Genomic DNA, 12,469 nt, shown 5'->3' on the forward strand with positions numbered 1-12,469 from the left:
ACTCCCTTTTTCCTCCCCGGGGAGCCCAGTTTCCAGGTTATACAGCCTCTTCCTCCCGAGCCGCCAGCCCGGGAGCTCCAACAGTTTAACCGCGCAAGCATTAAACTGCTCCTCCCCAGCTAATCGGCTCAGCTTTTCCATTTGGAGATGACTTGCAGACAACTCTTTGTCTTGCCGGAGAGCATTCCGGTGCTGCTAGTTATTGTGATACGATTGAAAACATAAAGGGGAGCGCTAGAAACGAAGCGGGCGCCCTGCTGCGCCCGTGGAGCAGCCCGGGAGGTTATCTTCTGCAGGGGTGACGCCGGTCCCTGAGGCGAGTGCAGTGCCGGAGTGGGACCGCTTCGCTCTCCGGCGAGGGAGCGCCGATGCGCAGGGCTCCGGCACTGACACCAGCACACCTACATTGCTGCCGGCGGTAAAACAGCAATAAGTTTTATATGCTGATGAGAAATTCCAACAAGTAGGAATAAAATATAAAGGGGTGTCTGAGTTTCTCCCAGATCAAAGGAGGAACTCGCTACTACGTTTTGGTAACAGAATTGAGACGCTTTAGTAAAAATAAAATTATTTCACATAGTTTTCTTCACCACTGGAGTGCAATAGTTACCCTCTAGAGAAAGCCGAATCTTGCTGGAAGTAGAGGAATTACCATATAGATATTCGCAGGAATCGGGTACCATTAGGGGACTTTACCAAGTGAATGTCGCCTCTCGCGTTCATTTGAGCAACTGTCGGGAAACGGGACATTTGCAAGCAAGCGTTCTCAAAACACTGGCAAGGCATTTCGTGTGCTTGAGGATACGTGTGTCCAATTAGTCATTATGCTAAGTGATCATTAACACCTTTCTAAGTAGAGCCCGGGTTTTGCGTCGCCAAGAGTACTGCAGTTTATACCCCAAAGACAGGAGACCCCTGTAGCGCCTCTCTTAGCACAAAACCACTCTACAAGAAAAGCTTCGACCTCCAGGATTGCTCCACGGCCGGTGCCGCTCTGTCCCGCATCCCGTTTGTCACAGCGTGGCCCTCCCCCGCGGGCTTAAATCGTGGCAAAAATTGCAACACTACATGTTATTCGGGCACCCCCAATTGCCTCTGGCTTGCTCTAAACCTTTGCACTGATGGGAATTGCTCCCCCCGCCCCTTCGAGCACCCCTGTCGAGCGGTGCTCGGGTGCGGGCAGGCGCGGCGTCAGGCCGGCTCCGTGCCGGCCGGCTCAGCGGCGGCGGGCAGCCCGTTGCTGCAGCGGCACCGGCCTTGAGTTACCAGCCCCAGGGCTGGAAGGGTAGATCCCGGGGGGACGAGACAGACACCCCATCCGCTCAGCCAGAGCTGCCCCGGGAGAGAGCCCAGACGGGACATTTGGAGACCTCGATAAGGAGCGCTCTTGCCTCTCCTCTCCCTGATTACCCTTTTGGGGCGGAGGGATCCGCCTTCGCGGAAACCCTGCCCGCACGGAAGCAGCTCCCCTCCGCGGGTGGGAGTACTTTGTTCTCCTGATTTCCTCCGAGCCCTTTCATCTCTTTCTCACTTCCCCTAGGCCCAGCTGCGGTCGCGCCCGTCCCCGATTCCCTCCCCCTCCACACCCCCCCATTTGGTCCGGGACAGAGGTGCTCACGCAGCGCTCGGGCAGCCCCGGACCCGCCCGGTGCCCTTGGAGGGTTCTGCCCCCCCGGCGGGCATTTTGAAGACAGGTGGGGGTCTCTTCTGTGGTAACATCATACAGGGTTCACCTGACCCCTCTGCCGCAATCCTCTTGGAAACGGGATAGCCAAACCGAATCTCACGCTTAAGACTTTTGCGGTTTGGTTTGGGTTTGGGGTTTTTTGGTGTGGGTTTTTTTTTTTTTTTTAAATATATTTATTGATGTTGACTGTTTTGCTACTCTAAAATGTCACTGCTTTATAGAAATTCACCACTGCAGACATCTTTCTGGAAACACCCAGCTCCCTAATGACATTTGAAAAAGTCAGAGAATTGCAGATATTTTGTTTTCTTCGAATCAATGTAGCCTTTTAGTAATACCTGACTTTGAGAAATAAGCCTCCATTCAATGGCAGCTTTTATCTCGTGTAAACAAACTTCCTTAGTCCCAAACTGCATCATATTCCAGAAGACGTCTCAGTGAGATTGATGGCACCTGAGACCTTATTAGTTTTTTGAATCTTGCATTAGAACCACATTAATAGTGCAATTGCAAGCGAATACCAGTATCTCAAAAGGCTAGAAAAATACAGTATGGATTACAAAACAAATTATGGAGACTTCCATATGACAGCTTCTCAGAAAATGAAAGGCCACAGCCTTCAGCAGCAAGAAATGTTGCTTTTTACTAGGCAAGTGTGCTCCGGTGGCAGAATGGCTCCTGTATACAAAGCAAAATAGGTATGTTCAAGGATGACTGACTGACACAGAACCTTTAGAGCATTCATTATACCAGCCCAGATTACGAGTGCATTGGAAGTCTTTAAATAACCCCGGAGATCAACTCTAAAGTGGTAGAAAGTTTTATTGTTCTTTTCATGTTAGTTGACAATTGATTTTGAAAGATTTATGGCAACATACATCAGTCAAGGATCATTTCTCAGAACCCTTTCTCTACCCTGAAATCAGACCATTCATCTTAAATTTTCTAGAACGCTATTCATATAATTTTAAAAAGTGCATAGCACAATGGTAACAAACTTTACTACCACATAGGGAAAAAACAGCTTTGAAGTGTTATATTTCTTTGGATAATAACCCTCAAACCCCATTATGTGTATGTGAGATGCTGAGATACCATTTTGTTGATAAGAAATTCCAAGGCTAGTTTATTTCCAAGATGTGTTTAGTACTGGTCTACTGAGGCCACACAAGATTTGTGTGAGGATATATTTACATAATTATTTAGAAACTAACTTTTTACATCTTAAAATCATACTACTTATGTTATTTAAAGGACTCTAACAGAAAGCATCCATTCTGCAAGTCCAGTATTAAGTATTAGGAACAGGTGCATCCACATTTGGTTAAAAGCACAGTCCTGTCAGAGCAAGTGCCACCTAGGAAGTAGCTGAAGGGGTTGGATACCTGCTTTAGCGGACAGGGGGAAATTCACACTTTTTTTGCACTCACCCTCAGTGAACTGCAGGGGGTCAGAACAGATTAGAGAACAAGGAGTTCATGCTTCTTTTAATGAAGATGAACTCTCTTTTGGGGCAAGATAAACAGGTCTACAATCCTTGTGTAAGGAATTCACATGAAAGCTGAAAAAAAATTAGATTTATTAAAATATTCCATTTATATTAGTATTTGCCCCACTTGTGCTTCTATTTTACATAGTTGCCTACAAATGCAGGGGCCTGAAGTTCACGATCCAGATTGTCCACTGCGTCTCTGTAAAATAATTTTTTCAGTGCCACATCATAACTCCACCAGGCACTTCTAGAGAAGGGTAGTCCAGACAGCTATCGCTAGTGCAAATCCTTCTTAGTCACAGTCCATACCAGAAAGGTCAGACGCCCAGTAAGAAAGCTCTGGGATCCCTGTACCCTACAAAGCAGGGTGCCGCCCAAAAGCCCACAGGCTGCGCTCTGCAGGCGCTGCTGAAGTCCAGGGTGGGTGCCGGCAGCGCCGCCAAGGTGAAGCCCCCAGGGGCAGCCCCTTGCTGGGGCAGGGGTGGTGGCCGGGCCACGTACGTGAGCGGCAGGGGCACAACGCCGCTCTGAGATCCGTAAGGGAGAGGGGGGCTGCAGAAAGACTCCGTCCTCAGCTCTTGCATCTGCCGCTTGAGCTTCATCCGGCGGTTCTGAAACCAGGTCTTGATCTAGGGGAAAGGAGGAGAGAAGAGATGAGGAGGTCACATCGGCACCCAGCCCGTGCGGCGACCCATGCCGGTGTCCCTGCCGCCCTCACCTGCACTTCGGAGAGCCGCATCCTGCCGGCCAGCTTCCGGCGCTCAGCGGCCCCCAGGTACTGCTGCCGCTGGAATGAGCTCTCCAGGGTGCTGAGCTGCTCGGCGCTGAAGGCGGTGCGCAGCCGCCGCCCGCCCCTGCCGCCGGGCTCCTCGGGGCAGGAGCACTCAGGACTCCCCTCCGGCGGGGGCTGCCCTTCGCCCCGCGGCCGCCCGCCTGTTCCTGGGGACAGAGAAGAGGGAGAAAGGGGTCAGCCAGCCAGGCCCGGTAACCGCGGCGGTGCCCGCCCGCCTCCTTAGCCTCCGGACAGCCATCGCACAGTGGGGTTCTTAGCCCGGCCCTGGGAGCGGCACAGGGCAGGGCCTGCCCGTCCTTCCTTCCCCTCCAAGCGTGGAAGCACCGGGATGCCCCGACGGCCGCGGAGACCGCTGTTACCTGCAGTGGGCGGTTCCGCCAAGCGTTCCCTGCTCCTGCCGCCCCTCCCGGCCACGGCGGACTGCTCCTTGCTCGGCTCGCTCCGGCCGGGTCTTGAACCGGAGCCTGTCCGGTGGCTCGCGGAGGATGGTCGGCGTGGGGACCCCTCGGTGGGGCTCTTGAGGGTCTGGCTGCTCTGGGAAAGCCATTCCACTGAGAAAGGGGCCTTGGTCATCCTGCCTTGTTTCGGAGATGCCGGGAAGGTGTGTGTCGGGGAGCACGGCTCCTCCTTTATACCGCAAGTTCCAGAGGAAAACGTTGTTTGTGTAAATACACATCAAAGGGCCAGATAAGTATCATCTAATTGCCATCCGTCCTCCCCCCCAACAAAAGATACCGTTCACACATTGCCACAGCTCTCGGAGGCTCGGCTCCGCCGTGTCTGCCCCTGGAGGAGGTCACTCCGCCGTCAGTGATTTACAGCTCTTGTTACATCCTATCCCGATGCAAATGGCATTTATAGAGCTGAGCGGCCTCAAAGGGCGCTGGGGAATGCACCCCGGGGGAGCGCATGGGGACCCGCTACCCCGGACTCTGGCGGGAGAGGGGACGCTGCTGCTCCCCACCCCCCTTTCTCTAGAGCTGGCTTTTTCAGTCCTTTCCAAGCAGAAGACCCACTATCTAAAGGGATCTTCCCAAGCCTGCTCTTCTAGGAGCTGAGGCAAGCAAGTGGACAGCAGCATGCTGCCGGCCACCTTGCTCGTCGCATGCTCCTGGGATTGCAGCATCGGGTTATAAACACCGAGCATAGGGTGAGGGATTTGGAGAAGGCTGTCAAACAGAAAAAGGTAAACGTGGAGACTGTTCGCTTCTACCAATTGGTCAGCTCCCAGCTGCTCATAAAAAGTATGTCTTCTGGATTAAAGAATCAGAAAAAGACACTTGTTGCCTCAGAATTAATATTCTGCTGAGATATGTGCTGAGGTTACAGAATTCATGGTGTATCTTCCCTCCCAGGCCCCTTGCAGCTGTGCACGTCACACAGGTTTCTCTCCAATTTTACTCTCTCTGTCTTTCCTCTTATTACCTTATGCATGTCTTTCAGAAGTGTTGCTATCAGTCTTTCTGTTTTGTGTACACCAGGAGTACTTGACTGCCGCAGTAATGCCTCTGTAGTATTTTCACAAAAGGTTCCTGGCGCATTATGGGCAGCTTTTCACTGCAGAGTAACCATGCATTCCCTCCCCATTCCACCTTCCCCTCTTGCGTAAGAACAGAGCAGGACTACTGCACCACTGATAACTCCTATCACACCCTTGCTTGGTATCAGTCTGCCTCCAGAAATCACAACTGCATGTCAGATTTGTCTGCCCTTGTTCCTGCTTTCTGCTTCATACTCATCCTCTACCACCTGCACGCAAGCCTGGAGCTCTACTGTCCATTTACCTTGCAACACATTCTGTTATTCTGCCATCCCTCCTCAATTTCTCAGTGTGCTGGGTTTTGGCTGGGGTGGAATTCATTTTCTTCACATTTTGGGTTTGTGCTGAAAGCAGTGTTGATAACACAGGGATGCTTTCATTCCTGCTGAGCAGGGCTTACACAGAGCCAGGGCCTTCTCTGCTGCTCACCCAACCCCACCAGTGAGTAGGCTGGGCGTGCACAAGGAGGTTTTGAGGGGACACAGCCAGGACAGCTGATCCCAACTGACTAAAGGAACATTCTATACCATACAATGTCATGCTCAGCATATAAAGCTGGTGGAAGAAGAAGGAGGGGGGAGACATTTGGAGTGATGGCATTTGTCTTGCCAAGTAACTGTTAGGTTGTGACAGAGCCCTGCTTTCCCAGAGATGGCTGAACACTTGCCTGCCGATGGGAAGCAGGGAATGAATTCCTTGCCTTGCTTTGCTGTAACACATGGCTTTTGCTTTACCAGTTGAACTGTCGATCTCAACCCATGAGTTTTTTTAACTTTACTCCCCCATCCTGCTGTGCTGGGAGTAAGCAAGTGGCAGTGTGGTGCTCAGTTGCTGGCTGGGGTCAAACCACGACACTCAGCATTCACTTTCACTGAGATAAGAATTAAAATAACCATGCCTGTATATTTCTTACACTGTTGGTGTGGTAAAGGCTTGAAGATTGAAATCCCTCCTACTCAGCTTACATAAAAAACTTTCAATTTATTCAGTATCAATCTTATAAATATATACCTTTTTCTTTATATTAATCCAGTCAAAAGTTTTCCTCAAACCCTCTTCATCTATCTTTTCCCAAAACCAACATTTCAACTTCCTGTGCACTCAAAGTATGGTTGCTATTTCCATCCATTCATCCATCCACCACTAAATCCACCACTAAATCCTGCCATTTTCTGCTTAGTAGCAAACTGTTTTGTTGAATGATGTTCAGGGTTGACTTGTGAACCCCTTCTAAACTGCTTCTCCTTGCTTGTTCATTCTCATGGCATAGACCGAGTCCTCTTCTGCTCTATCAGTCATGCCACATCCAAGAGTTAATTGTCTCTGACCAACAAATATAAAAATGTCATTGTGACCTTTATTTAAAGGTGGCTAAAAACCAATCTAGAACCTGTGGCTGCTACCACAACCAGGAATTACCTGGAGCCCTGCAGTAGGGATTGACTGCAGCCTATGCTACAGTCCTAGCCAGAGCTCCCTAAACAAGCTTCCTGGAGGAAAGGGGAACAAGTGTAAAAATGTCTAAACAAAAGTTCAATCATTAGTGCCTCCTGTACAGTTATTCTATACCTAGAGAAGCCTAAAAACATTTCTAGCATGGACAAAGCCCTGCAAGACATTATGTTTGTGGTTTTTTTTCTCTGTATTAAAGTGTTTGATATCTAATTACGTAAAACCTCATCCATTTATCCTCTCCAAGCACTTTCTTATTAATTATTGAAAGTTTAGAAAGTTTACTTGACCAAGACTTAAAAGACTGGCTTTAAATTTCCTGTTTTATAACCACCAGCATCCCTATCCCTGCTGCACCCCCCACCCCGCCTTGCTCCACCCTCAAGCTCCACCTCACCAAGCACAGGTTCTTAACTATTCTTTATTCTTTTCACTGGGTAAATGTGAAGACTACACCCACCACAAACCTGAGGACATATTTTAAAATGCCAGAGCTTCTGAGCATTAGCCAAATCTGTCGCCAAGTTTTGTAGAGCAGACCGACCAGGCAGGAGATACAGGAATCCGCACTGTTAACTGAGTCATTAACAGTCAACTCCCTTGAGTATTTAACATGTGGAAGCAGCTCCCCAGTAGGAGCTGGGAATACCAGTGCCTTTGCCTGCCTGGAGAACCCTGCCAAGCTTCCTTTGCAGCCAGGCAAAACAGCTTTCTCAAGGACAAAATTCTCACAAACATCAGGAAAAGGAAATATAACTTTCCTGTAAGTTTCCTTCTCAATTTAAATCTCTCTCATTACTTTAACAACATTCTGCATCACAGATGGAGCAAGATCCCATCCCAAGGAGAGAAATATGTCCCTTGTGCCCAGAATTATTTACATTCTTAGTCCCTAAATAATACTATATATAAATATATTAGTAGTATACTTATCTGCTACTTACATATTTCATGTAAGATATATACATATATATCTACATACAAATGTTTAAAAAAAGTATAAACCAGTCTGTCTATGTGTATGACATTTTTTTTCCAGCTTTATTTTATGTCAATGAATAAAGGCACTTGGCAAGCTGTTGGATAGGACAAAAATAATACATGACATGATAGTGCTCTGAAAAATAGAAAATCTTGGGCTTTAGCATCCACTGATACATCTGTCATATGGTTTCTTTATAGATTTTAAGACGTTTTCACCATCTGAGCTGCAAATTACATCTTTATACACTGCTGGTTTATTAATTGCCTTTTATTGAGGCAAATGTCACAGCCAAAATATGGTGTCAAATGTTGAGCTCAGAGAGACACAAATTGATCACGTCGTGACAAGGTTAAACCAAATCTCATTTCCATTATACATAAAATGTATAAGTGTCCTGGATAGATGGCAGATGACTTCTGGATATAATGACTACTACAACATTTAACAGCTGCTGGTTTCATTTTAGCTAATATTCTTAATCCGCTGTATTTCTGCTTCCATGTATTATTCATTAGGTGTTTGTTTGAAAACCTTCTGCTAAACTGTGATTCAGAAATACCATGTTTAAAACCAAGGGATGTTGCCAATGGGATGAAAACCTGCTCATGCTAAAGTCCTAAGGAATTTGTCAATTGGAAGCAGGAGCAGAGAAGACCTTTTACTCTGCTGCTATAAGGAAGTTAAGACAAAGACTTCAAATCGTCAGCCACTAGCAGAAACCTTAAGATTAATTTGCTTAATATAATAACAATACTTTATGTAGATGTTTGTACAATACACAGTTGCTCTCTTCGGGGAGTCAGCACCTTCCCCGTGAAAACAAGGATCATCAGCTTCCTAAAGACCAAAGCAGAGTGAGGATTATAATGCCAATTGCCACCCCACTAGCCAGGCCATTCTGTGGGAGGAGATGTAGAGGGGAATGTTTTATCATCCAGGGGAATTAAATTGAGTTGAGACTTGACACTGACCCCTATATTTCTTGTGACCAGCAGCTGCATTCTCTACTTCAAAGAGGCCAAGAAGTAGATTTATAGGTGCCTGGCTGTGACAGGTGGATGGGATCAAGATAATGGTACTTACATTCAAAGCAGCTCCACAGAAATGTATACACACAATACTGGTCTCAGTCTGAGGAGGTTCTGCAGAACTAGCTAATCCCACTTGGATGCCTACCAGGCAGTTGATAAGAGATGTACTTTGAGATCCTTTGAGAACTAATTGCTGCTCTATATTTTCCAACCTGAGGACTAACCATGCCCTAGTCAGCCAGCTCAGAGACCTGCAGAGGGGGCAGGACTACACTCTGAGACAGTCCCTTCCTGCCAAAGCTTTGGTGGAACTGAAGAGAGAACAATTAAGGGTTGCCAAGCAGTTTGGGTTCCCCATGGGTGCTGGAGAAAAGTGCCACGACTTGACCTTTCTGCAGTGTAGGGATACAAGACCAGAAGAGGGGACCCTCACTTCGAAACAGCAGGTGACCCTTTCACACAACAGTGGAAGGTCCTGTGACACTAGAGTGGATTGGACCTGTGGTTCTTGAGAGTAGTCAGATGGTGATGCAATTAAAAGAGTGAAAAAGGCAGCTTAGGACACACAGGAGGACATGTGTTCATCTCTAGATACGCAGATTTCCTACGAAGCTCTGCCCAGTGAAGCAAGGGCTGCTGGCATCTGCTACACAGTTTATATGGTCTTTGCCTTGGCATATTTATCCAACCATTGTAATTTCTGAGAAATCACTCTTTAGGAATTAAAAGCATTACAAATGGCCTCTAACAAATCTCTTTATTATCAATTATTATAATCTTTCCTGTTTGACAGAATAAGAGCTACTTTTCCATGAGGAATGAAAAGACCATATGTGCAGAAATACCAGGAGGGCCTGGAATAAACAGAGTGACAATGCGTAGATTTAAATTAAATGTCTCATCATGCTTGGAATTGATCTAAATCAACACAACACTCAAAATGCCAAGAGCTCCCATGGCTCCTTACCATAAGGCTGTTACTGGCAGCTAAGCAGAATCAGTGAAATGTTTTAAAAAGATACATATTCTGCAGAGAGACTCTATACATGTTAAGAAAGAAAACACGTTATGTTTTTAACAGTTCCATGCCCAAATTTAAGCTTACTAAAAAAGAAGTTGAAGTCAATATGTATCAGGACCACATTTAAAACATGCACCATTGCTGTTACAGAAGCAAGGTTCATCAGCAATTTTTTTGGTAGTTTATATTTTTTATGCAACAACCTGCTATAATTGGAAACCCAACCCAGTTTCAGGCATATAAATCCTTCTTCAGCACTCATTGTTGTCATACTGTGGCTGAGAGATCTCTATGGACACTGATCAAAAGTCTGTATTTAGTTTAACTCTTATCTAGACTGGTAATTAGGTTTTTAAGATTACCAGCTGAAATGAAGCAGGACAGAAAGGGGCTTTAGAAATGGTTTTATCTACCGAAGTAGATAGGGATTGTTAGGTGCATAAATATGCTTTAGGATCTGGGTTGTGCTAAAAATCTGAGTTATCTAGGGGTATGACATGCACCTACAGAGATTAATGTGCATATGCAAATTCGCATAAATCCCACTGGTTCCAGCAATTGTTCAGATCACTTGGACTAACTATCTGATCAACATCACAAAAGTCACACAAATACCCTGAAATCTTTTCAAACCCCAGCAGAGAGGCATACCTCCATGTTTTAGATTAAGGCCTTTTTCTTTCTCAGTCTTTATGGAAGGACAATTTTTTCATAGCGGTTTCTCCTAGAGTTATGTATAACAACCTATTGCATAGAAAACTAAGAATGTGTTAAATCAGAAATGCTCCATTTGGTTTACTTTTTTTTTGTTTCACACAAATACCTTCTAATGAAATTTAGAAATACTTTTGGCTAAAGCATTTACATTCCTGAAAGTAGCTTTTCACTATCAGCTATTAAAGAATGATTTTTTTTTTTTTTTTTGTATTTTCCTTGAGTGAGCAGGAGAATGAGCTATCACAGCTGGCAGCCCTGGGTCATCTGCAACCCTCTGTGCCCATCCTGGTCTATGCCATACAATACTGCTTTGAAATGTATTGTTCCCAGCAGTGAAAAAATTTTACTGACTCTTCCTTCACTTAATTCACACCCAATATAAATCAGATCTTTGTGCTAGTCCAAAACCAGTCTGTTAAAATCAAATGGAAATAAATTTTACCTTTTTTTTTTCTCCCTGACTTCGAGGTGGCTCCCCATTTCATGTTTCTAGTTATTTCTTCCCATCTTCTCTATTATTCACTATACATCGCTTCTTCCCACTTTCTTTCTCCCAGCCTCTTCCATCAAGTGCCCCGCGCACATTCCTGTTTGCTGAGGAAGAGACTAGATTTGGCAGGACACGGAACTGCAGTGACAGAGCACAAAGGACTCTGCCCATCTACCTCTGCTGCGCCCCAAAACAGGGAGCACAGACATATCCTGCCCTCCAGCCTCATCGCACCCACGAGGGAAAAGCTGGGTGGCCACAGGAAGGCGGTTAGGTAAGATGCTTAACACCGCACGTGTAATTCAACGCCTGGGTGTCCCCCAGCCCGCTTCCTCGGGCAGGTTTTAGGCCACTGAGCGCGTTACGCGTCGGGAGGAAGTAACAGTGACGCCGCCGCTGCGTGTGCCCACGCCGCTCCGGGCGATGAAAGGCTGAGTATGAGCACACGCTCGTTTGAGAAATGGAATGCAGAAAATCTCTGCCAGCGCGTGTTCGCCTGTTGCACCGGCAGATGTTGAGGCGAACCTCTGGAAGGCCGATCGTGTCTGTCCCGCGACCCCCCCGTGCCTTCGTGCGGCGCGTGCCTCCATCCGAAAGGGGCTCTTGTGCCATCTCCTGGTTACACCGGGACTTCACACCCAGGAGGCTGATGAACAAGGAAGGGGAAAACTCGGCAACTTCAGCTGAGGTACCGATAGCACCATTTACTTCGGAAAAGACCGGAATACAATGTGATTAATAACGAAATGAATGGCGTTCCCTGGTTGCAGGTATTTGAACTTATGTATTTCATGGAGAACACAGAGGAAATGAGGATCAGTGCTGAGTCGTCCCCTCTCCCTTCCTAGGGACAGGACCAAGTGAGGCTGGCACTTACTGTGGTTACCAAAGGTGTGTTACAGGTGGGTAACCTACCCCAGTGTTCCACATGAAGCTTTCCAATGTAAAAACTGAAACAGAATCACCCTTGTTTCAAAATGAATACTTAAACTCCACAGAGCATGGAGATAACTCACTCTATAGCTACTTACAATGTTCTACAGCAGCATTTCAAACACACACAGTCCTGCTCAATCTAATCATGTCTACACAAGCCCAATCTTCCAGTCTTTCTCTGTTTATATTTTCTAAACATATTTTTATTACGGTGCTCTATTCTCTTTAATTTTGCTTGTGCACATCTTAAGTGCAGTGCCCAAATGGTAAAGTATCCTGCTGATGCTTCACTAATACCAAACAGAGCAAAATAATTACCTTCTGT

The 12,469-nt window shown here is 46.5% G+C and overlaps 1 protein-coding gene across 1 annotated transcript; it reads right to left on the reverse strand.

Moving 5' to 3' along the window:
- Positions 1–3,496: 3,496 nt before the first annotated feature.
- Positions 3,497–11,798, reverse strand: LOC311192202 (uncharacterized protein; the record flags this gene model as incomplete). The annotated part of the gene is made up of 5 exons (XM_084264626.1): positions 3,497–3,808; positions 3,898–4,129; positions 4,332–4,599; positions 8,660–8,786; positions 11,574–11,798. The coding sequence occupies 5 exons, from the start codon at positions 11,796–11,798 to the stop codon at positions 3,497–3,499; spliced, it is 1,164 nt and encodes a 387-aa protein (XP_084120752.1).
- Between the last annotated feature and the right edge of the window lie 671 nt (positions 11,799–12,469).

The sequence above is a fragment of the Gallinula chloropus genome, assembly GCF_964237585.1.
Source record: "Gallinula chloropus genome assembly, chromosome: 5".
Taxonomy (NCBI): Eukaryota; Metazoa; Chordata; class Aves; order Gruiformes; family Rallidae; genus Gallinula; species Gallinula chloropus.